We start from the raw sequence: 25,464 nt of genomic DNA, 5'->3' as shown, positions 1-25,464 counted from the left end.
GCTTAACCACTGAGCAATATCTCCTTTTTAATATTTTATTTAGAGACAGGGTCTCCTTGAAATCCTGGTATTTTGGCTTCTGTTTTGTATTAATAGGGTCCCTGTCATCAGTCTATGGTGAACTCATAAGCTTTGACCTTTAACATTAACAACGTATGGACCCACATAGGAGGGAGGGGACCTAAGAGTATTCTCTCCTAGTATCTCTTCGAAAGCAGGAATCCCATCCATGACACCCTTGATAAGGACAAGGGTCAACGAGTCACTGAATGCTTCTGATAATGGTGAGCTTGCTGCTTTGGGGGAGCACCATATTAGTCGGACATGCCCATCACTAGGTAGTTCTTAACTTTTCTCAAATCAGAGGAAACACCTTCTTCCTAGTAAGTCTCTTTCCTTAGTTCTAGCTGTGTCCTCAGCAGCAACACAGAATACATTATCCCTTCCCACCCAAAAGCCCATTCTATAAATATTCATCCTCAGTCATCATATTCATTTCTCTGTTTCCTGGGCTGAGTATCTTCATTTCTTTTAACTGCCCCTTACTGATATATTTGCCTCTTTACAGCCTGATCTTAGTCTTGAGTTTCATGTACATCACAACAAAGTTTCATGGGTCTCAGGGGAGAGTTTTGGGGCTTTAGCAACCTCCTTTTCCACTCATCCATCTTTTGGTCTTTTCAGGCTGTGTTTTTACTCATTTTACATAAATGAGCCTCCTCATAAATTTTAATTTTGAAAAGAAATTTCCTAGTCTTTAACACAGTAAAGAAAAAGAAAATCACTCTGGTAGAAGATTACTGTCCTTTGAGAAGTAAAGTTCTTGGAATTAAATTTACCATCCTAATGTAGATGGTCCACTGTGAGACATTAGCAAAAATGTACTCTTCAGAATTCTTGTTAATCTGTAGCCTTATCAATACAATCCTTGATATTATTAGGATTTTTTGTCTAACCAATTTTTTGCCAAATGTGAGGGAAATATAATTCTTCTAGTAATGCTTTTAGAATTGATTTTAATGCTTTTAGTAGTGCAGTTTAAGCAGTTGTTAGAAGGATTTAAAGAAAAGAAATTTTACAATACTATTTTCTAAAATAAACTTTTGCTAACTTAAAACTTTTTATGTTGATTTTCACACGCATTGCTCCCAAAACTACTCATGTTCTTCTTGAAAGAGCTAAGTATAGCTGTACTTTTCAGCTTTTCAATCTACTTAAGTATTATATAAATACTGCTATTGAGAACTTGTGTTTTTTGACCTGTGCAGAGCTCTTGGCACTCAAAGATGAAAAGGTATCTAAAACAAGCATGCTTTGTGTGATAGCCAAGGGTTTTCATGTTTGTATTATCTGATGTTATTCACCTTTAGATGCATAAGTAAGCATGACGGTGAATTTGCTGGCAGGTCAAAGGAGACAGTGCATACTCCCAGCAGATATCTATTAAAATTCTCCACTTACAGCCTATAACTAATTAGTTGTATTATATTGACCTTGTACATTGTTTTCATTTTATTACAGAAATCCAGCGTATCAAAAGACTTCCAGAAACCAGGCACACTGGTGTGCGTACAGACTACCAGTTTTGACTTTTGATAAATTATTCACTTTTTCAATGATGTATAACTCCAATGAGATATTAAACTGTGGAATTATTGGATTTTTTTAAAAAAATAAAACAACTTAATGATTAAATGGAAACCTATTGGAGTCCTGATTTCAGCATATTCTTATTTGGTTTGTAGAAAGTCTTGATAACACTTGTTCAGTCTATAGGTATAGTGATCAGGTGGAAAAATTTCCAAGTTGAAGTAATAATTAAAATATAAGGACTATCTTTGTAACACACAGTCACATAACTTAAAAAATTAATATTTGGAGCCAATTTGTTTCATTTGACGCATATATCGATTATCCAGTAACACAATTATTAATGAAGATTGAGATAAATAGTAAAATTCATTGACATAATTAATATTTGGCCCAATGTGAAATCTTACATATATGCTCATTAGAGAGAAAAAATGTTAGATACTTTTACAATTACATATCTCCTTATATTTTAATTAGGACTATAATGTTCATTTTCATATTTGAGGAAAATAATTCCCTCAATAGCTGTGGCACTCATTAGCGTTATTTACCAAACATATGGTTCCCTGCCCCCTGGTACAATCGCATTTCTCCACCACTGATGAGTCTAGGTGTGTCCCTGTTATCTGCTTTGGCCAAATTATGAAAGCAGAAATGCTTCTGTGCAAATGTTTAGAGAGGTAGGTTATGATTCCTCACATTATCTTTCTCCCTGCCTTGATGATTATGTAAACATGTGACAAGATAGATCTATGTCAACATGCCAAGAGACAATGTGCAAAATCCATAGGTGAGCCACAATGGACATAGTGTGAGTGATATCTATGACTTGTTTTTAAAATTCAGTTAATTTTTAGAATCATAAAGATACAATTTAGCATTTCAACTGTAGGTTACCACACGCAAAATTGTTAAACATTCTTTTGAAAATGTATTTCAAGAATGGCATGTACACTGTCAAGTGCACTGATCTTAAGTGGGTGAGCAGTTTAAAGAATTTCCCAAAGTCAAGTATCTTTGTAATCATCAGTGGATAGAAATATAACTAAGAGCGGGACACTAGAAGATTCTTGTATTGTTCTGACGAGGCATTAACTCCCAAAATATTACCATTGTCCTGATTATCACGGGTTAATTTTGCTTAGATGAGTTTAAAATTTCATGTAAATGGAATAATGTGATTTGGGGGGCACAGATTGCTTCTCTGGAGATTTTATATATGAGAATTATCAATTTGGTATCATGCTCATTATTTTTTTATTTCTCTAGAGTATTTTTTGGTATAATTACAGAAATTTATTTATTAATTCTATTGCGATAGAAATTGGGTTGTTTAAAATTTGGGCTACTGATGTTAATGCTCGTAAAAATGGTATACATATGTGTATGTATATACACATATGTATATATTTATGTCTCTATATCTGTCTAGCTATATTTAGTTTTTACAGACATGGCATGTCCGTAGATTATCTAATTCCAGTTACTGGGTCCCCAAATACGTATGTATTCTGCTTTAATAGTTACTGGCAAAGAGTTTAACAGGAACACCTGCTAATTTACATTTCTACATGTGATATATAAAATTTCAACATGCTCCATATTATCTCCAATCCATGGTAATTTCTGTATTTTCTCTCTCTTAATTTTAGCTATTCTGGTGGTGGTGATATAATTTTTATTTCCCTAGTGATTAATGATATTATGCACACACGAATAACACATTTATATATCATCTTTTATGAAATATCAATTCAGGACTTCTGTCTAATAAAAGTCCCCATTTCCCCCTGGTTTACAGGAATAGCGTATTCTGATGATGAATGCTGTTTTGTGTAGGTGAATTTTGCTACCCTAAGATCATTAAGATATTTTACTATGATGTCTTCTAAGAGTTCCATTTTGAAATTTTCACTTTTTTGTCTGCAATCCCTCTGCAATCAATTCTGTACATAGTGTGAAACAAGAATCAAGATTAATATTTTCCAGATGGAAATCCAATTGATCCAGCACTGTTTTTGAAAACAGCATTTTCCCAAAGCATTGCAGTTGTACTTCTGTTATAAATCAGGTGATCACATATGTACAGATATATTTATGGTCTTTATATTTTGTCCTAATGACTTATTGGTCAGATACCCACTTCTCCACTCTTTCAGTACAGTCAGAAACAAATATGTTTCAGTTATTTTTAAGGAATCTCAAGAGCTTTTAAAATAAGGCCAATATATTTGACTTTTAAAGCAAACTTTAGTATGTATGATAAGAGCAAAATATGAAGTACTATTTTATGTAGGAAATAGAATAAAATATTTAGTATTTGAAATAATGGAGCCATGCTTTCTTAAAATAAGCAGATGCTCAAATTAAGCACATTGTGATTTCAGTTACTTTTATGAATGTCATCGTTGGAAAATGGTCATATTTTTGTGTTATGCTAGAATCACATTTCTACTTATAGTTTCAATATTTTTGTGCATTTTTAGTCACTGTGAACAGTAAGGTAACAAAAAGATCAATAACACCCAGGCATACCCATCTGATTTCAATGGGATATAAATAGGAGCAAGCAATGATGTCCGAGTTGAGGCACAAAGTGGTTCTTTGCTCCAGTGGTGTTATAATTCAGGTCACTGAAGCCAAAAGGCAAGTGGGGAAGCAAAATGGTGTCTGTTTTATTAATTCTCCCTCAGTGTTGTTGGGGAGAGAGTAACCTAATGACATGTCAAGTCAATATCACTAGGCATTTAAGGGCCAAGAATTTTATTGTGGTAGCAAGATTACTGAGGCCAAGAAGTAAAATCACAAGGTAAGGAGAATTCAAAATCCAAGTAGCCAAATGTGGAATTCAGTAAGAAAGAGTGCACATAAGTGAGCAAGAAAGAATTCCAGAGCTAGCTGGTGCCAAGGCCTACGTGGCCTGCAGGGTAGGAGATGCATCCCAGGAGGCTACATCTATAGGTTAGAAATGGACAATATCCTAGAGGTTACCAACTCAAGCCGGAGCCTTAAGGGAAACATGGAGTTGACAATTATTACCTGTGCTTATTCATATTAGACACTTAAAGTTTTTTTTTTAAGTTCTTACAAAGTTTGTCTTTGTATTAAATATTATTTATAGAGGAAGGGAAGAAGTTGCTCTTCTGTCTGCATAAGTAAACTACAGTGTCTAGAGATTTTCTGGGTCATTTCAGAGAGAGCAAAACATAACTCTCAACACCTACCAACCCTGTATGATTTTGACATGTTATTCAAAAACATTGTTAATAAAGATTAATACGCAAAACTGTACAAAACCACAATTATTAGAAATGATCTACTCTTCTACCCAGGAAAAGCCTTATCCTCAAATCAACTTTTTGTTATCAGATTTTTTGGAGAATGTTTTTTCTAGCTTTATGGATAGAACCACGTTGTCTTTACTGAGACAGCAAGTACAAAAACCAGAATTCAGGTTCCTTAGCACTGAACTGTGTCAGAATTTACAACACAAAGGTTTGATCCCAACAAGCCTGTTTTCTGAGGCATCTCAGTGACTGAGTGATGCAACTGTGGTATGTGGCTGTTACTCGTGTGTTGCTTGACTTGGGCTGATTTTGATGCATTTTCTTACTCAAGCTAATGCTGTTTGGTTACTTAGCATTTCAGTGTCCATCCTTAATGATACTGTTCTGAATACATGTTAAAATGTAGGCAGGATTATTTCCCTGGAAATTTAAGAGATTCGAACATAACTGCCTCAAGTTGTTTCAGGATTTCTATTGTCCAGGTATTCTGTATATTTCAATCGTAATCAGACTTTTCATGGGTATGGTCAGTTCAGGTTTTCAATCTGTTATGAAAACACATTCTTGGTAATAAGATTCATCTTAATAAAAATGTCCAAGATAGAGGCTGATCAGATCAAATAACATTCTCCAAATTTGCTATTTTTTCTTGTCACTTTCCTTTTGTGTGCTATTTTTTAAAAAAATTTTTATTTGTTTTAATTAGTTATATATGACAGTAGAATGCATTTATGTACTTTGATATACATAGATAGTATGTAATTTCTCATTTTTCTGAGTGTACATGTTGCAGAATCATATTGGTCATGTAGTCACATATATACCTACAGTAATAATGTCTGTTTCATTCTACTATGTTTCCTATTCCCCCCTCCTCTACCCCCTTCCATCATTTCTTTCTACCTAATCTAACTCTATTCTTCCCTAGTGTCCCTGTCTTATTGTGAATTAGCTTCTGAATATTAGAGAAAACATTCAGCCTTTTGTTTTACGGATTGGCTTATTTCGCTTAGTATGATATTCTTCAACTCCAACCATTTACTGGCAAATGCCGTAATTTCACTCTTCTTTAAAGCTGAGTAATATTCCATTGAGAATATATATATATACTACATTTTCTTTATCCACTCATCTATTGATGGACACCTATGTTGGTTCCATAGTCCAGCTATTGTGAACTAAGCTGCTATAAACATTGATGTGGCTGCATCACTATAGCATGCTGATTTTAAGTCCTTTGGGTATAAAGCAAGGAGTGGGATAGCTGGGTCAAATGGTGGTTCCATTTCCCACTTTTCTGAGGAACCTCCATACTGCTTTTCATAGTGGTTACACCAATTTGCCATCCCACCAGTAATGTATGAGTGTACCTTTTTCACCACATCCTCACCATTATTGTTGCCTTTATTCTTGATGATTGCCATTCTGATAGGAGTGAGATGAAATCTTGGAGTAGTTTTGATTTGTATTTCCCTGATTGCTAGAGACGTTGAACAGTTTTTCATATATTTGTTGGCCATTTGTGTTTCTTCTTTTGAAAATATTCTGTTTAGGTCTTTTGTCTATTTATTGATTGGGTTACTTTATTTTACTTATTTATTTTTTGTTTGTTTATTGGTGTTACATGTCTTTGGTTTTTTTTTTTTTTTTTTTTTTTTAGTTCTTTGTATATTCTGGATATTAATCTCCTGTCAAAGGACAGGCTGGTAAAGATGTTTTCCCATTCTGTAGGCTCTCACTTTATGCCCTTAATCTTTTCCATTGCTGTGCAAAAACTTTTTAGCTTGATGGCATCCTACTTATTCATCCATGGTTTTATTTATTTATTTTTTTTTGCTTTGTGGGGGTGGGGGGGGTTCTTGTTAAGTAAGTCAGTGCCAGCAACTGTATGATGAAGCATTGACCCTAGGTTTTCTTCTAGCAGGTGTAAAGTTCCTGGTCTAATTCCTTTTTAATCCATTTCAATTTGAGTTTTGTTCAGGGTGAGATATAGGGGTCTAATCTCATTTTTCTACATATAATATCCAGTTGTCTCAGGACCATTTGTTAAAGAGGTTATCTTTTCTCAAAGATATTTTTTTGGCAATTCTGTCAACAATCACATGGCTATGGGTATGCAGATTTATCTCTGTGTCTTCTATTCTGTTTCATTGGTCTTCATGTCAGTTTTTATGCCAATACCATACTGTTTTTGTTACCATACCTCTGTAGTATAACTTCAGATCAGATATTATGATGCCTCCTTCACTTTTCTTGCTTAGTATTGCTTTGGCTATTCTGGGTCTCATATTATTCCAAATGAATTTAAGAATTGTTTTTTTCTAATTCTGTGAAAAATGTCATTGGTATTTGAATGGGGATTACATTGAATCTGTATATTGCTTCTGGTAGTATTACCATTTTTGACAATATTGATTTTGCCTATCAGAGAACATGAAATAGCTTTCTATCTTCTAAGGTCTTCTTCAATTTATTTCTTCAGTGTTTTGTAATTTTCAATGTAGAGTTCTTTTACCTCCTTGGTTAGATTAATTCTCAAGTATTTTATTTAAAATTTTTTGAGGTTATTGTGAATAAAATGGTTTTCCTGATTTCTTCTTTAGCTGAATCATTGTTGCAGTATAGGAAAGCTACTGATTTATGGGTGTTGATGGTATTGATCTTATATCTTCTTACTTTGATCAACTCATTTATAAGCTCCAGACCTCTTCTGGTGAAATTTTTTTTTTTTTTTTTGGTCTTCCAGATAGTTGGACTTCTTCTTTTCCTATTTGTATCCCTTTGACTTCCTTTTCTTGCCTGTTAGCTCTGCTAATGTTTTGAGGATTATGTTGAATAGGAGTGGCGAGAGTAGATACCCTTGTCTTTTTACTGATTTTAAAGGAAATGCTTTTAGTTTTTCTCTATTTAGTATAATGGTAGCTTTGGCTTTGTCATAAATGGCCTATAAGATGCTGAGGTAAGTCCCTTCTAGCAGGTGTAAAGTTTCTGGTCTAATTCCTCTTTAATCCATTTCAATTTGAGTTTTGTGCAGGGTGAGATATAGAGGTCTAATCTCATTTTTCTACATATAATATCCAGTTGTCCCTAGCTCCTCCAGAGTTTTAAACACGAATGGGTGCTGAATATCAAAAACCTTTTCTCTGGGTATAGACGAGGAGTGAAATAGCTGGGTCAGATGGTGGTTCCATTCCAAGTATTCTAAGGAATCTCCATGCTGTTTTCCAGATCGATTGCACCAATTTGCAGTGCCACCAGCAATGTACGAATGTGCCTCTCTCCCCACATCTTGCCAACACTTATTGCTGTTTGTATTCTTGATAACTGCCATTCTGACTGGTGTGAGATGAAATCTTAGAGCAGTTTTGACTTGCATTTTTCTAATTACTGGAGATGTTGAATTTTTTTTCATATATTCATAGCCACATCAATGTTTACAGCAGCTCAATTCACAATAGATCAACTGTGGAACCAAACTAGATGCCCTTCAATAGATGAATGGATAAAGAAACTGTGATATATCTATATATCTATATATTATATCTATCTATCTATCTATATATATATATATATACACACATACATACACACACAATGAAATATTACTCAGTATTAAAAGAGAATAAAATTATGGAATTTGCAGATAAATGGATGGAGTTGGAGAATATCATGCTAAGTGAAGTAAGCCAATGCCAAAAAAATAAAGGCTGAATGTTCTCTCTGATAAGTGGATAATGGGAATAGTGCATATGGTGGAGAAATGGAGGAACTTTGGGCAAAGGGAGGGAGGCAGGGATGGGGAACAGGCATGGGGGCAGGAAAGATGGTGGAATGAGATGGACATCATTACCCTAGGTACATGTATGACTACACATATGGTGTGATGCTACATCATGTACAACTAGAGAAATGAAAAGTTGTGCTGCAATTATGCACAATGAATCAAAATGCATTCTACTGTCATACATACCTAATTAAAATAAATAAATTAATTAATTTAAAAAATAACGTTTCTCCATCTATTAAGAAGAACATGTGATTTTTATCCTTAATTTTGTTAAGTGGTGAATTGTATTTATTTTTTTACATATGTTGAACCAATCTTGTATTTCACTTGATCATGTTGCATGTGTTTTGAATGAAGTTTGCTAATATTTTATTAAAAATTTTAGCATTTATGCTCATCAGGGATATTTGACTGTAGTTTTATTTACTTGATGCTTCTTTATCTGCTTTTGGTATCAGGATTATGCTGGTTTCATAAAAAGCATTTGGAAACTTTCCCTCTCTTAACTTTATGAAATAATTTGAGAAAAACTGGTGTTGGTTCTTCTGTAAAGTTCTGGTAGAACTTAGCTAAGAATCCATCAGGTCCTGGGCTTTTCTTTTTTGGAAGGCTTTTAATTGCTGTTTCAATTTCATTACTTGATATTGGTCTGTTAAGGTTTTCATCTCTTCCTGATTCAATTTGGGCAGGTATACATGGCTGGAAATTTGTCAGTGTCTTCCAGATTTTCTAGTTTATTAAGAGTATACATTTTCAAAATAGGTTCTGATAATCCTCTGGATTTCAGAAGGGTCTGTGGTGCTATCTCCTTATTCATTTCTGATATTGTTAATTTGTAGATTCTCATACTTTCTTTTGGTTAGTTTGGCCGAGGGCTTGTCAATCTTATTTATCTTTTTCAAAGAACCAACTTTTCATTGCATTGACCCTGGGTATTGTTTTCTTATCCTCATTTTCATTGATTCTGGCTCTGGTCTTAATTATTTCTGGTCTTCTACTTGTTTTGTGGTTAGTTTGTTCTTCTTTTTCTAAGTATTTGAGGTGGAACATAAGCTTATTTACTTGGGATATCTCTAATTTTTTTTAGTGTAGGCATTCAGTGCTATAAATTTTCCTCTTGGAACTGCTCTCATACCATCCCAGAGATTTTGATAAGGTATCTCAGTCCTCATCCCTTTCCAAGAATTTCTTGATTTCAAATTTCATTTCTTCTTTGATCCACAGTGTTCAATTTCCCTGGATTTATGTGGTTTCTATTATTTGTCTTGCTGTTGATTTCTAGCTTCATTTCATTATGATATGATATCATACATGGGGTTATATCAGTTTCTTTGTATTTTCTAAGATTTGCTTTGTGTCCTAGAATATGATCTATTTTGGAAAAAGTTCTATATGCAGTGAGAAGAAGGTAAATTCAGCTGTTTTAGGGTAGAATATTTTGTAGATGCTTGTTAGGTCCATTTTTATTTATAGTGCTGTTTATGTTACACATATCTTTTTTTATTTTACATTTTGATGACCTGTCTATGGCAACAAGGGTGTATTGAAATTACCCAATATTATTGTGTTGGGGTCTATGTGAGATTTAATGTCATGAAGTAGTTTTTCCATGTAATTGGGTATGTTGCCCTTTACTAGTATGTAATCATCTTCTTTGTCTCTTCTGATTAATTTTTGCTTGAAATCTGCTTTGTCAGATATGAGAATAGCTACTCCTGCTTGTTTTCTTGAACCATGTACATTAAATATGTTTTGCCATCCTTCTACCTTCAGCCTGTGAATGTCTTTGCCTGAGAGATGAGTCTCCTGTAAACAGCATAGAGTTGGATTTTTTGATAATACCACTAATTTTTAATAATAGACTTAACATCTTGCATTTTTTTTGGTGAATACCCATCTGTTTTAGCTGTGTCTGATTCATTACAAGTGAATCACAGTCTTATTTACTATTGCAATCCCCAGACATACCCACTTGAAAACATTGAACATAAATGTACTGAACAGATACCATACATGAAACATCAGGAATTCATTGTGATTTTGCTCAATTTTGCTTCTAAGAGTATATTTACCCAATAGCTTTATTTGTGGAAGTGCTCTTGAAATATTCTACTACTCTAGCAATGAGTTTCCTTTGGCTTAGAGGGCTAGGCTTAGGTGGAATTATGAAGGGGTAGATACCAACAAACACAGCTCCTTCCTTGTTGTCACCTTGATAAAATTCTTCTTACTCCAAGTGCTTAGCATTCATGGTCTCTTGTCCCATTTTCCATCAACATTTCTTCTCTGCTCACATTTAATGACTAATAAGGACCAGCTCTACCTCTATTTCAAAATATATCATAGATGTCTTCCCTGCAGTCTTGGAATCATACTACATGCTGTGGGACATGGGCTTCTACTGGTCTTTTGCTGTGTGATAAAGAGTTTTTCATACTTAAGACAAATTTCCCCAATCATTACATAAGCTTTTTGAGCAGAGGGAGAATGCTTTCAATTTCTTCAGGATCTTTTTCATCATCCAAAAGCATAGAGTCTGGTTTATATCAGGTCTGGTAGAACTTAGCTGAGAATTTAATGATTGAATTAAATTACCTAATAAGAATTAAATAATTCTTTGGATTAATTTTTAAAAAGACTTCTAATTGCAAGGTGATCAGTGTGTCCAGCTGAGTTGAGGCTGTAATAGCTCCTTGATCCTCTGGAGTCTCCTTGCTAGGATCATCATCAGAGAAAGATGACATCCTAACATCCATCATTTGGAAAGGCTAGCTTATCCCTTGTTCAATCTATTGGGCTATTGGGGTGCCCGGACACCTGTTGTGTTTGCAAGTGCCAAACTTGCAAACCTGTGGGATTTCTCATGATACCTGCCATTCACTAAATGGTTCTTGATTTGTTAAGGATTAATAACTCTAAATGGGTTATGTTGTTTAAAAATAAAGAACAATCACCTGGTGGGTCACATTAAAAACCATGCAGGTCTATCTTTGGAAATAAGATGTTTTTCAACTCAGTGAAATACATTTCATATTTTGTTTATCACAATTGCATGAGCAGGTATACATTTGTTGAATGTATACTATATTATTTGTTGGAACTGTGGAAATACATAAGCTGTCCAGTCCATGTCCTCTGGGAGTTCAGTTTATTTATGGTATATGATGTGTGTGGGGAGAGAACTAGAGAACCATGATATGGGGCTATAAAGATCAGGGAATGGGAAACACTTTAATAGTTCATAAGGGAAATCTAACCTCAATTCATGGTGATGGCTAAAGAATTAAAGATGATTTTATAGAAAGGCTCACAGATGATACTTCAAGGATGAGAATTTTATTAGGTAAAGACAAACTAAGGAAACATCCTTTGCTTTTATCTAGAAATGGAGAATACAAAGAATATGCAAGGGGGTGAAAGGAGTGACAGTTGAAGATCTGAAAGTGTTCTAGCATGGCTGAACCACAGAAAGGAGGAGCAAGTGGTGAGAGATGAAAGTGCAGAGATGCAGAGTCCAGACTGTGGAGGGTCGGTGAGGCCATGTTCAGGGATTCCCATGTCCACCCACCTGGGTGATATCATGTTAGTTCTCAGTAAGTATCTCATGAATTTCATCTAGGCCTGGGTGACTATAATGTTTTCTGTCATCTAAAAACTCTTTTAACAACTTCTCCCTAATTTAAGACCTAATTCTTTTTAATGTTATTACTTATATTTATTTATTTAAATCATATTGGGGTGATTGGGAGAAAGGAGGTTATTGCAATGGCAAATGTGAACTCCGTAGACTGAATGGAAAATATGTCACACAAATGACACTATTTTTTACTTAGAGTAGGATTTTTTTAAAAAAGAACATACTTGAAAAAGCAGGAAGAGGAGAGAATGACATGGCAGAGTTCATGTTTGGTAAGAAGCAAATGGAAAAAAAAAAAAAAACCTAACTACTCTGCAGTAAGTTTCTAAATCAAGAACTCCTAATTTTCTTCTGGGTTTCTAAATTTAGCAACATTCCATTCTTAATGTCCCAGCCTTGCTCAAAGCAAGCAGCATTGTTTCATATTTTATGAGCACATGCTTCTTCTATTAGTCTATTTACAGTAATAGGTAAGTCACCTCATTCTGGGATGAACAATTTTTTTCCATATTAGCCATCTCGAAAATGTTCAAGATTTAGATATTCATGTGCATTGTGAAATAAATTTGGCATTTGTCAGACAAATGCAACTCCATTTTTCATCTAATAGAATCTGGAATAAATGTTGATATTACCTGATCTGAATTACATCATTAAATGAAATGACTTTATGGTATTACATAAAAGTCAGAAAGCAAATGTGACCTAGAACTTCTCACAATGGTTATCACCATGAAAATTATTGGCATGAACAAAATGCATTTCAACTAAAGCTTTTTTGATCAATAAAATGCTTTAAGGATAATGTGATTTTAAATACTGAAAATGTTCTATAAACTGTATATATTAATATACTTTGCCCAATAGTTCCACGCTTTCTGAAATTGACTCCGTGTTGGAGAAGGTCCTTTTGCACTTGTTCCCTTTGCTTCCAATGTTCTGAATCAAGACAGCTGTTTCCTCATTTCCCTGTTGTGTTTGTTGAAACATCAGATTCTCAATTATACTTTCCCTTCTCTAGTTTATTCTTCAACATGAACTCACCACTATCTATCTAACATGCTATGTATTTTCTTTATTTGAGTCACTTACTGTTTGCTTCCTTTTAGAATATGAATCCTTTAAGGGCAAGGATCTGTGTCTACTTGCCTTACTGCTCCTTCATGAACATCCAGAACAGTACGCAGCAAACAACAGGCACTCGGTATGTTTGCTTAGTTAGTGAATATTTTTTTTTCATAGAAATATTCATTATAATTTTTATATAAGTGGCAAAAAATCATCTTTAATGTGTGACAATTAAGACATGGTGAAATAAATGGTTCCTTTAGATGATGAAATATTATGCAACTATTAAATGTGTTTATAAGTATTTACAAAATAGGAAAAACATTCATATCAAAATGTTACAAGGATAAACGAGCTCTCCAAATTTGTATAGACTGTGATAACAAGAGAAGCACAGAAACAACAGCCAGGAAGTTTTAACATGGGAGTGCTGGTCATTTTGGAATGGGAACAACCAAGAATGATTTATTTTCTCTACTGTTTAGGTATTAAAGTTCACATAATTATCATAGAAAATGAACAGAAGAGAAATTAAACCAATCAAAAGGAAATACATTAGGATTTAATTTGTAGGTTTGTTGAGAACATTGTCATGGAGCATGCTTTTGCTCACAGCACAGAATGGTGGGAATGTTTTCAAACTTCCACAGGTCTGCTAATGGTGAACAAAGTACTCTTTAAAATCAAACAAAAGCCTGTTACATCTAGCCTGAGGAAAATATCAATGGCTATGTCTGAACCAATTAAATAAAAAACAGCTGCTTTGCAGTTTCATATAATAAAGGAAAATACAATGGGTCACATATCTTGGGTATCAGCTCAATAGTTAATTTACCACAGTGCTTCATCTTCCCATAGGGAATTTTGAAAAGCCTAAAAAAGAAGCATTACCTGAACCGAGAGTTTATTTGCGAAATAAATGCAATTTTAGTCTTTGCTTAAGTAGGTACTTTTAAGCCACGAAAACAATATCTTACTTTTCAATGCCCTATTTCCCTCAAGTCATTCTACATATAAAATCTCTTCATTTTAAGATAAGACACTGACTATGTTACATTCCACTGGAAATCTGAAGTAGCAGGGTAGTTTTCCAGATATTGTTTAATTATTGCTCTATCCTCAGGCATAGATTTATTTAACAGAAAATAGTTGGTTAGTAGCCAACTGGGCACTGCTTCATTGCTAGATAATGGTTAATGTTCAATATAATCATTCCATTTGTTCAATACTCCATTATCTTATCTTATAATACAGATACCAAATATTCTCATAGTTGGGTTACAGACAGTCACAGGGAACAAAGGTCAAATCTGAGCCATGAATAGGAGGCCACATAAAGTTGTTAGTGAGAACCCCTATTACTCAATCCAAGATCAGTGTGAATGGCTAAATAAAATAACTGGAAAGACTCTCCTAACATGCTTAAGGTTTGGGATTATAGGAATACAGTTATTCAGATGTGGGGGTATATGGGTGTGTGAATCTCTGCCATCATCCTATGTCTAAAAGGTGGAGTAAAAATGGGTGGGAGAATATTAAGAGACAGGAAGAAAGAAAAATGAGACCAAAAGAGGGAAACAGGAAGAGAAGGAGGCACTTTTCTTTTAGGTTTGGACCCTAAGAAATAAATTAATTTTAAGAAAACAGAATTTCCAACTATGTAGCCCAGGTATCCCACATCAGATGCTCAAAGCATTTGAGAATAGAATTTATTTAATTCTCTCTTCACCATGAAATCTTGACTTTATTGTTAGAGATATTTTCCCCCAGTAGCCAAATCTGTATCTTTAGATTTAGTCCTTTAACTGAGGGGAAAAAGAATAAATATATCTTTACACTTTCCAGTGCAAAATGATTATATTGCAAACTGGGGTTTGCCTGCATAATGAAATAACAATAAAATGCCTGTACTTTCTCAGTTTCCACTAAGATTTATATAAATCACCCTGATAGACAAGACACATAAGAATACTAACAGAATCAAAGTACCTCTCTAGGGGCTTGGTTTCTACTAGAGAGTAATGAGCATTGATAAGAAAGGAGTGGAAGAATATACAACATCACTCCTCCATTCCATATTAAGTGGGAAAAGGCATACTTGCAAGATTGCATACAGTGAAGAGATATATATGGAGGAAAGTTGTACGAAACACACATGTATTTGTGGATACTACTAGGACCAAACTCAGATCCAGCTCATATTGAAGTTGTTGAATAGAGCCATGTCCCAGAAAACTAAAGCTGATGATCAAACCTTCATCTAACAGCTTCCCTCCAGACTGTGCCACCAGAAGCCAGCACCCGCTCTCGTTGCACCTTTCTGACCTTCTCAGAGGAGGAGTTGAAATGCAGCTCAGCTTTTTTCCTTGTTTGTAGGTGTGCTGATGGGAAACTGGAAGAAAGAACCCTGGACTACTTGCCTCTTGTACCATCAAGACTATTCCAAGTATACCAGTCCCTTGGTGCACAACAGTTAAAAGAATTGAGACTTGGGTAGATGCAAAATGTAAGAGAGCATTTCCTGGCTTTTTCAAAAAGGATACTGAGCCAAGTTTGTATTAGTATCTGAAAAGGCCTCCGGTCCCCTATGTGGTAAATGAATCCCTGGGGCACTTGTGTTCCTGAAAGCTATTAGATGTGGAATGCTCTGGTGTACCTTAGTCTCAAAATTAGCTGGTTAATTCAGTATGTATCACAGAATGCTTGTGTCTGAAAATAGCTTATATTAAAACAAATTGAGGAGATATGGGATTGATAACATTGAAGGGGTTTAGAATATGCCACCCCAAGTTGTACCATTTTGGCCTGTTGACAGTTTGGATCTGAAGGCACAAAAGAAAGAGAAGATATAGGAAAAGCTCTCTGATCTTTCTCTTTCTACCTAGAAGCAAGTCATATAATTTCTCACGAGAAAGGAAGAGAGGAACATCCTCATCACTGAAGATTGGGAGTCGATGCTGAAATGGATCTGAATTAACAACCTACTTAATAACTCTTATGGCTATTAGTTTCTGCCATTGTATTTCCTAGTCACTATCCCTCAATTTACTTTCCTTAGCCCAAGGTCTGTTGTCTTGCCACACTCTCACTATTTATTATTTTTTAAATCTTAAATAAGGTATTTAAGCTTTGGGGCCTGATGCCTTCTTCAGTTCTTAATATTCCTATCTGTGGACTCCTATCTATGAGTCCATAAAAATTTTTAAATAAAAACTTGTATACTTTTTCCTTGCTGATCTCTCTTTCACTAGTTGAATTCTCATTTCCAGCCACAGAGCCTAGAAGTAAATTTTTTCCTCTTCGGCAACATTATTGGGAATAATCATCACTATTGATTGAACAGTGAGTGAGCATATTTCTTGATTATAATTGCCTCAAGAAATCCTCATAATAATGCTACTGACTACTTTGCCCAATTTACAAATGAAACATTTAAGGTTTTCATCCTAGCTCAGATAGTAATTAGCCAGCTCTTGCATAAACTGCTTATCCCCCCTCTCCTATGTATAAACAAATGTATCTGCCTTAATTATATCACAAGGTTACAATAAGAATTAGATGATGTGTAGAAATAGAGATTATAAGACAGCAAAATTTGGAGACTTATCATTGAATAGAAATATTACCTAATGAAGCATTATAAAAAAGAGGGAAAAAATCAGGAAAAAATTAAAATATGGGTATATGTACATAAGAAATATGATACTTATAAGAATTCTGTTCACATGAGTTGGAGTAAAATCTTTGTAAATATGTAAATTGTAATTTGAAAACACTAAATCAAGCGATGGTAGTCCTGATTGGGGAATTAAGGCAAAACATACATATTTCTATCATGTGCCCTATAGTTGGTATTAGCCCCACTGAGAACCAGTGAACTAGAGGTGCTCAAGTCAACATAGGAAATAACTTTACAACATAACCCTGAGAAAACAAGGCTTTTCAAATAGTTCTGGGTTGCCCCAATGATCAGGGATTACTATTAGATTAGGATGCTAAATGTTTAGTCCTGGACAGGATTGTACACATGATGTATGACTGTCCTTATTCCACACAGAGTCCAATTGTCCTGGTAGAGAAATGTAGGATCTCTTTTATATTTTGTCATTACCTCATCATAAGTGGAAGCACAGGAATTGCTAGGGTACTACATGAAAGTATGAGACCCAACTGATTTGACAGAATACATGGTTTCCTCATTTTCTCTCTTTTTTATCATCTGAAATTTATCTTGGCAAGCTATCCCTGCTAGAGTTAGCTATTTCTTTATTTCTATTGTTGTACCCAGATATGTCTGCTCTTCTTCCCATATATCCTGATACTAGTTTGCTTAAACCTCTATTCCTTTAATTGACATGTACTTCTTCCATGGAATTCTCATAAATCTGAATTAGCTTATTACAAGTAAGTGCAAGTGTTTATCTTCTTTTGTCTCTTAGTGTTGTCTTGCTACAGCACTTACAAATCAAAATACATAGGAGATTATGATTGATTTCCTTTGTATTCTCCCTGATATTACAGTTGAAGTGTTGTATTGACTTTTTTGAAAAGGTAAATCACTGAAGATTAAGAACATTACAACATATTTGTAATGAAAAGGGGAGTGTTGGGTTAGAAACCAGAGCTCTAGAACAGAGGTTGGCAATCTTTTTCTTTAAGGGACCAAACTGTAGACATTTTAGGCATTGTTGACAGACCATATAATCTCAGTCACAATTATTCAGTCTGTGGATATAATGTGAAAGCAGCAATAGAAAATATGGAAAAGAACATGACTATGTTAACAATAAATGTGCATTTACAAAGACAGGCAGCAGGGTTTGGTCTCGGGAAATTGACTTGCCCATCTTTGTGCCAGACTCTTTTTCTGGACACTTTTTCATTTTACACACCTACCACACTTGGTTTGTACACTCTTCTTGTTGATGGGCATTAATTCGCCTCCATTGTTTTGCTTCTGCAAACAATTCCCCAGCATTTTACATGTCTTCCCAGAACATTTTACAAGTCCCTTTTACATGTGTCCCCAGGTGCATCCACAAGCACCTAAAAAAAAATCCATCAAGAAAAAGAATTGCCAGATCCTGATTTATATGCATTTCCAAATTGATCAGATCTTGCCCAATTGCTTTTGATTTTATTTGTTTTTTTAAAGCACTCATTTCAGTTCTTATCTTTATCACTTCCTTTACTTTTTTGCTCAATAATTCAGTAATTTCAGTAATTACCTTATCTCTTATATTTAGGCTTTTTATTGTAATTGTATTCATTCATTTTTTTTTACTTGGTAGTATCGTTACATTGCTCAAAACTCAAAAATAGTTACACTGCTCAAAACTCAAAACTTTACAGAGGGTAAACAGCAAAATCTTCCTGTCATTGTTCTCAGGATCTTGTACCCTTTAGAAGCAAGCAAGCTCAGAAATTTCTTGGGCAGTTCTCCAAAGACAGTGTAAGAATTATCCAGTACATATATACCTAAATATGCTCCCTCCACCTCTTTTTAATATAAAAGGTAGCATACTATCTGTACCACAGTGAATAATTAACATGTTTTAAATTTGCAGTTTCTCCTATAGCTTGCTTTTTTTTTTCCCCTCTTGGGTCCCCCAAAAGACCCAATCCAAAATTTTTTCAGTCTTTTGACCTCTACTGTTGCTGAAAAATCTGATTCCAATAATTATTTTTTAAAATTTTTTAGTTATAGGTGGACACAATATCTTTATTTCATTTTTATGTGGTGCTGAGGATCGAACATCATGCATGTTGGGCGAGTGCTCTTCATATGAGCCACAATCCCATCCCTGATTTCAATAATTATTTACCTTTATAAATAACTTTTCTTTCATTCTAGAAGCTTTGAAGATTTTCTTTTTGCCTTGTCTGGGTGTGGAAATATTTTTATTTATCCTACGTAGTACCTAGAATGCTCTTTTAATCTCAGGAGCCATATGTTCTTCCCATTCTGGAAAATCCTTGGCTATTTTCCCTTTACTTATATCATCACTCCCCCCTCCCCCCATTAGTTTCTCTATTTTGTTCTTTAGGAAGGTATATTAAATAACGTGGTGATCTATGACTGGGGTAAACAGAAAGCACACTTGTATACCATGTTTCCTTTGACATTTAGTTTTCTGAGGAGTTCTTGGAGGGAACAAGCCTATGAGTCTAAGCTTTGTGGTTATAATAGCAGATAATAAGCATAAGAAAATTATCTCCTAAATAGGCTCACAGTGGAAAGATTGTGAAGATAGAAAAAGGCATTTATTTCCCTTGAAAAGGAATAGCTTAGAGTCTCTGAAAGGGCCCATTGGAAGGACCTACAAATGATTAAGTGTTATTTTTTTATGTATGTGTGCGAGTATTTTTAGAACAATATAGTTATTAGCAACAATTATCCAATTAAGAGAGGTTCCAATAAAAGGAAAAATTTAAATCTCCTAACAGAGTCTGGAGGTGCACATCCTTGCCATCTCTCTCCTAATGATTGTAAGATGCCTGCATAGTTATAAGCATCGTATCTTATCACCCCATTCATACATCACAGGAAAAAGGCAAAAATGGGGATGCAAATATTTTTACCATTGCTTGTCTCTTATTTGTTTGGGGAAAAACTTACTTCCAATCAGCCCCCTCCCACCTGCCAAAGATCTCTTTATGTCCTAGTGGAGAACATGATCACACACTTGCTGTTATACCAGATATGGGATAAGGGGAATAGAATTAGTACTGGTTTAGTCAACTCATATTTTTTTCCCCCCGAGTCTGGTCATATTGCTGCCTGCACAAAATTAGGTTCTTTGTTTTTTTAGTAAGAAAGGGGAGAGATGACTCTTAAATCTATTGATATACAACAGATTCACTACCAAGATTGAATAGATTCAAGTAATTATTTTCTATATTCATGGAAGAAAGAAAAAGAAGTAGGATCTTTCTCTCCTTTTCTGTCTCATTGCTATAAATAAAGGAGAGCAGGTTGAGTGCAATGGAATCATATGGACTATAAATTCTTAAAAAAAGAAATTTGGTCTATCAATCTGCCATCAGTTAGTTCTGTGGCTTTGGGCATATTGCTAGGCCTCAGTTTTCCCACCTATGAAGTAAGAAGGATTGGATTAGATGACTATTAAGTGACTTTTCATCTCAAGTTTCCACAAGGTTTTGAATCAATGGATAGTTTAAACATGAAATTTTATAGCTCAGCCAAGCTTTGCACCATATTGATTCCAAAGAACTAATATGGATTACAGAGGAATCTAATTTGAGAGTAAGAGAATACCTAGGCGAGTTTTGGGCCCATCATCTAGATTTAAGTTTTGACTAACAAAATTATACTCAGACACTTTATGTTGAATTCATCTGGGAAGAATGTTTTTCAGTCAGTCATGCCAAAAGAGTATTACTAAGTGATCTGTGGAGGAATGAGTTTTGAGGTAAAAATAAATCCAGCATGATGCTGGATTAATCACATTTAAATAGATTTATTTTATCACAGGATTTCTTAGAGGATTTGCAATACTAAAGTGTACTGTGAATCTCCCAAAGAGATTTATCATCTCCCAACTTTAATTTTGACTACAAATTCTTTTTCCATGGAACATTGAATTATTTTCCATTTTAAAAAATGATGACATTGCCTAACATCTGTATGGAGTTGGTCTAATTAACAAAATATTTTTATAAACATTATCTTTTAGTTATAGGAAAACCCTTCTTTTTTTTACCCTTTTTTAAACTGACCATTTGATATATTACAAAATGCCAATTTAGTAATGCTATTCTAGAAATAGAAACAAATGGTATGCTAAATACACACATGAATCATACCACACATATTTAGTAAGTGTTAAGTGGTATAAACACTTAGTATTGTAAAGATACAACATTACAGGCAAAGCACTTTTTCCTCCTAGTATTTTAGCTTATTTATCAATAATCATTTTTCAGCCATCTTTGTGAAACATTTCACAGAACGAAAGTTGAGAAAAACATATTTGGAGCGATGACAGTTGGAACTATTTTTCCAGATATGCTATAATAAATTGCATATGTACTTAAATTCATTTAAAAAAAGAAAGAGCAGGAAGATAGTAAAAAAGAGTAAGTAAATTCCTAAGGCTTTTAAAAATAAGTCAGTCAACAAGGGATTCCCGGGCAGAAGCTTCGTAAGATCTGCTGTCAGTCTAAAATCTAAAGTAATCTTTGTAGACACTGAACTGCATAAAAATAGTAATGGGTTTCCATTTCCTTTATGTGGCTAATAATGGAAAGGTATTGCCTATTGGGAAAGCCAACTTGCTTCCTGAGCTGACAGTAAGGGAGAATGCGGAGGAATTTAGGAGCAACTATCAGGGGAGCACACCAGTCTCAACTGGGTTAGTAGAGTAAGCAGCCTACACACAAACAAACAAAAATTTATAAAATATGTCATGGGTATGAGCTCTTGTGGGGGTAAACCAGTAGTCAATGAGCATGTAGTACCAGAAATCACTTGTAAGTATGTCAAATATCTAAACCTCAGGAAAAGTGGAAAAGAAAGTTCAAGATGCAACTTCTTCCAATAACAGAATTGTTAATAATAACTATAATAAAAATGATGAAAGATTTGTTAAACCATGACTTAATATCTATTATCGCATGAGATCCTATGAACCAGTTGAGTATAAGAAAACAGGCTCAGACATGTTGGAATACTGCCCAAGTTCTTGAGAACTGTGACTAGGGTCATGGGAAGTGATTTTTAGGATGATAATGTATGTGTATATCATGGATGGGTAGGAGGAGACAACCAAGGTTGGCAGAGGAAGAGGATGTAAACCCACAATGGATTGGTGTTAGACACATCCAACGTATCCATGATTTTCATTTTAAATGATTGTTGAAACTTTAAGATATTATTTAATATACAATAGTGATTTCATAGATCCCTTTATGGTTGTACTCTTCTAATAAAAAAATGTCATTAGTTGTTTTTTTTTTAATTAAATTTGTAGTCATTACAAGCTACCTAATTAGACAACATCGCCATCTAGTGGCTGAAACATACTATGTTTACTACTTTTGGGGTGGGAACTGGGGGCTTAAGGGCTCTGAGCCCAGTAGGTACAATACTAATAGTGTTGCCAAAGCTGCACCAAGAGTACACAAACTCATTCAGAGCAAACAGGCATTAATATTGAGCTATAGAGCCCACTCTGGCCCCAAACCTTTAACAGCTCACTAAGAAAAAAACTACCACTATTGAAAAAAGGTTTTGACCTGCTTCACTTATTTATTTTCTCTGAACTTTTAAGGTCCATTTCTCACTCCTTTGTTCACTACTTGCTTGAAATAATTTTCAAACATTCTCTCATCTTTGCATCTCATCTGGATGTTGTGCTATGCAACTATGACCAGGTAAAGAAGCAGTTGCCAATGGTGGCCAATAACACACAGGAAGTATTAAATAATATTCTTATTTAACCCTTAACAGAAACTTAGAATGTGTTCTAGATGGGCAAACAAGAGCTAGGATGTGGTCTAAACAAAATGAAGGTGTAAGGAAAAATAAAAAAGGAAAACATTTACAAGATTGGAGCAGATGTGATATCAATGGATGTTCCCAATATTCTAGAGATAAAGGCCCTCTAGCAAACATCCCTGGGGCCTTTTCTTAAGTTAAAATAAGATATTCACAGCTTCTTCTGATTAATTTATGTAACTCTTTGCTTCTGTAACTAGGCCACTTATTGAAATCACCATCTACATGCTGAAAGGGCATAGAAAGATGAAGACAGAACCACATACTTGGGACAGGACCACTAGCAGAAGACAACTGGTGTGTTCTTTCCAAGCCCCATTTTTGACAAAATAAATGTAGAATAAAAGAACATCAGTCTAGATCTGTGTGAATAAAGGAACAGTGGAAAAACTGGAAGAGGCAATTTTCAGAAATCCAAAAATGTGACTCTCCCAAATTTGCCTCACAGTCTGAATCATGCCCATGCAAATGGATCTTAGTTTAAGTTCACATCAGAAAAATCCGGAAAAGACTTACTTCCCATAGGCAAATCTCTGAAGAAACCCACTGCGGGTTCTTACCTATAATAAAAAGGATCTCCACTGCTATGTCGCTGACTGTCGTGCTGCGAGTGGTAGACAGGTCATCGTTGCCAATAAAGCAGACGTTGTAAGGTACAGTCACGGCAACATAAAACGTCGCCAATAAGATAAGCCAGTCCCAGCCAGCTTTAAAAGTGCTAAAATGCAAAAGTATGAATTTGGACTTTTTTGCATCGGAAACTTTATACTCCGGAAATGCTGGTTTATCTACAAAAACATTCTGTGGATAAAGACAAAAGGAAAAGAATGGGAAAAGAGACATTAGAGACAAGAATTACACTGCTTTAAACACATACCTGTGGGAGGAGAATCATGCATGACACATGTCAGCACATGTTATGAGTAAAACCTGACATGTACATAGAGTCATGCACCATGTAACTATGTTAATCCATGATGGACTTCACATACGGTGGTCCCATAAGATTACAACAGAACCAAAATATTCCTATTGCCTAGTGACATGGTTGCTTTTGTAATGTTGTAGCTCAACATAGTGTTCCCCTATTTGTGATGCTGCTGCTATAAACAAACCTACAGAGCTGCAAGTCACATAAAAGCATTTCCATACAATTATGTCCAGTGCATGACACTTGGTAGTGGTAATGAGCAACTGTGTTACTGATTTATGTTCATACTATCTGTACTTTTTCTTTGTAGATCAGAAAATCCACTTTCATAAGGCAATTTTTATATCTTGGCAAAGTAGGAAGTATTGGATTAGCATAGTAATCTAGAAATTGTCTCAAAGAAAAAGTAATGTGAGTCTATCTTAGGAGTATGTTGATAAAACATATGCAAGTTATTTTCACTATGAGTCTCAAAATGGGAATAAAATGTACAATTGTAAATAAAAGCAAGAATTAAAAAAGTGTCACTACTTTGGAAGTTCTCCTTTACTTCTTGTGATGGATTAGAATTGACACTTAGTCCTTTAATGTATTCATTTTTAAAGAAGTAAATTACTGGGGTGATTATATAGGAGTTTGAGTTGTGCATTTTTTTTTAAAAAGTTTCTTTTAAAAGAATAATTAGAAAAGAAAACTTAGTTGTTTTCCAGAAAATGAGAACTCTGGTGTAAAAGTGCAAATTTATATTGTAGGATGCTTCATGAATCTTTAAATCTCAAATTTAAAACAGAATCAATAGTGCTATTTATTAACTTGGAAATTCCAGGAAACACAAAAGAATGGCCAGTGTGCAGTCAGTTGGAATTCCATATCATTCAAGGTTTAGTGGATAATTTAAAATAGAAAACTAATTGTTGAAAAGATCAAATAAATAAGGCTCCAAACTTGTAGGGGGTAGTGGGTATATCTCTTTTTAAAGGAAGGGCCTTTTCCCACTACTTTTACTCGAGTTACTTGGAAGAGAAAATAATGACTGCTAACTGGACAGTGGAGTCAAGTGGCTTTCCATTTGAAATTCACTAGGAAAGGTGCCAGCATCCATTCCATCCCACATTCTGGTTTTCTCTTCCTGGTGACACTTACAGGCCAGCTTCCATGAATACCTCTTGCTTTATGTACTTTTTATTATTATTTTAGAGTGTGCTCCTAATAGTGAAAAAAAATGACTATAAAACAGCAGCCTCATACATCTCCTGTTTACATCATCTGTTGATGGCATTATCGTTTCCCTTGACGATGAGATCACCTAACACATTTTTCAGAATGTCTCCCTGCTGTTACGTGATGCATGACTGTACTAAAACTGAGCAGAGATCTTTGCTAAAGGTAATAACACTGCTTAGAATTTTGTCATGAAAGTAAGCAGTCCAGATTTTGTTCATTAAAAACAAAAAGACCATTATCTAAAATGTCATCTAAAAATATCTACAGTTGCAAGTATAATCCTACACACAGCACAAACACTGAGATGCATTTATATACTTATTGCCATGAGGACACTCTGTATTTTTAAAAGACAGTCATTATCTAGAGAATATATTTGACCTGAGATACTGCTGATATCAGCAAATATGGCTTTTT

The 25,464-nt window shown here is 34.6% G+C and overlaps 1 protein-coding gene across 1 annotated transcript in view; it reads right to left on the bottom strand.

Annotated features, from left to right (window-relative positions):
* Kcnh8 (potassium voltage-gated channel subfamily H member 8) overlaps nt 1-25,464 on the bottom strand; it is a 368,692-nt gene that overhangs the window by 140,724 nt on the left and 202,504 nt on the right. Inside the window, exon 5 of the mRNA XM_046422707.2 lies at nt 23,453-23,693. Coding sequence (XP_046278663.1) covers nt 23,453-23,693 — 241 coding nt within the window. The remainder of the gene's footprint in view (nt 1-23,452; nt 23,694-25,464) is intronic.

The sequence above is a fragment of the Marmota monax genome, unplaced genomic scaffold (genome assembly GCF_021218885.2).
Source record: "Marmota monax isolate L192 unplaced genomic scaffold, Marmota_monax_Labrador192_F-V1.1 WCK01_AAM20220418_F8-fsc00278, whole genome shotgun sequence".
Classification (NCBI taxonomy): Eukaryota; Metazoa; Chordata; class Mammalia; order Rodentia; family Sciuridae; genus Marmota; species Marmota monax.
Note: the sequence above shows the minus strand (reverse complement) of the source record. Positions and strands in the feature narration are given on the sequence as shown.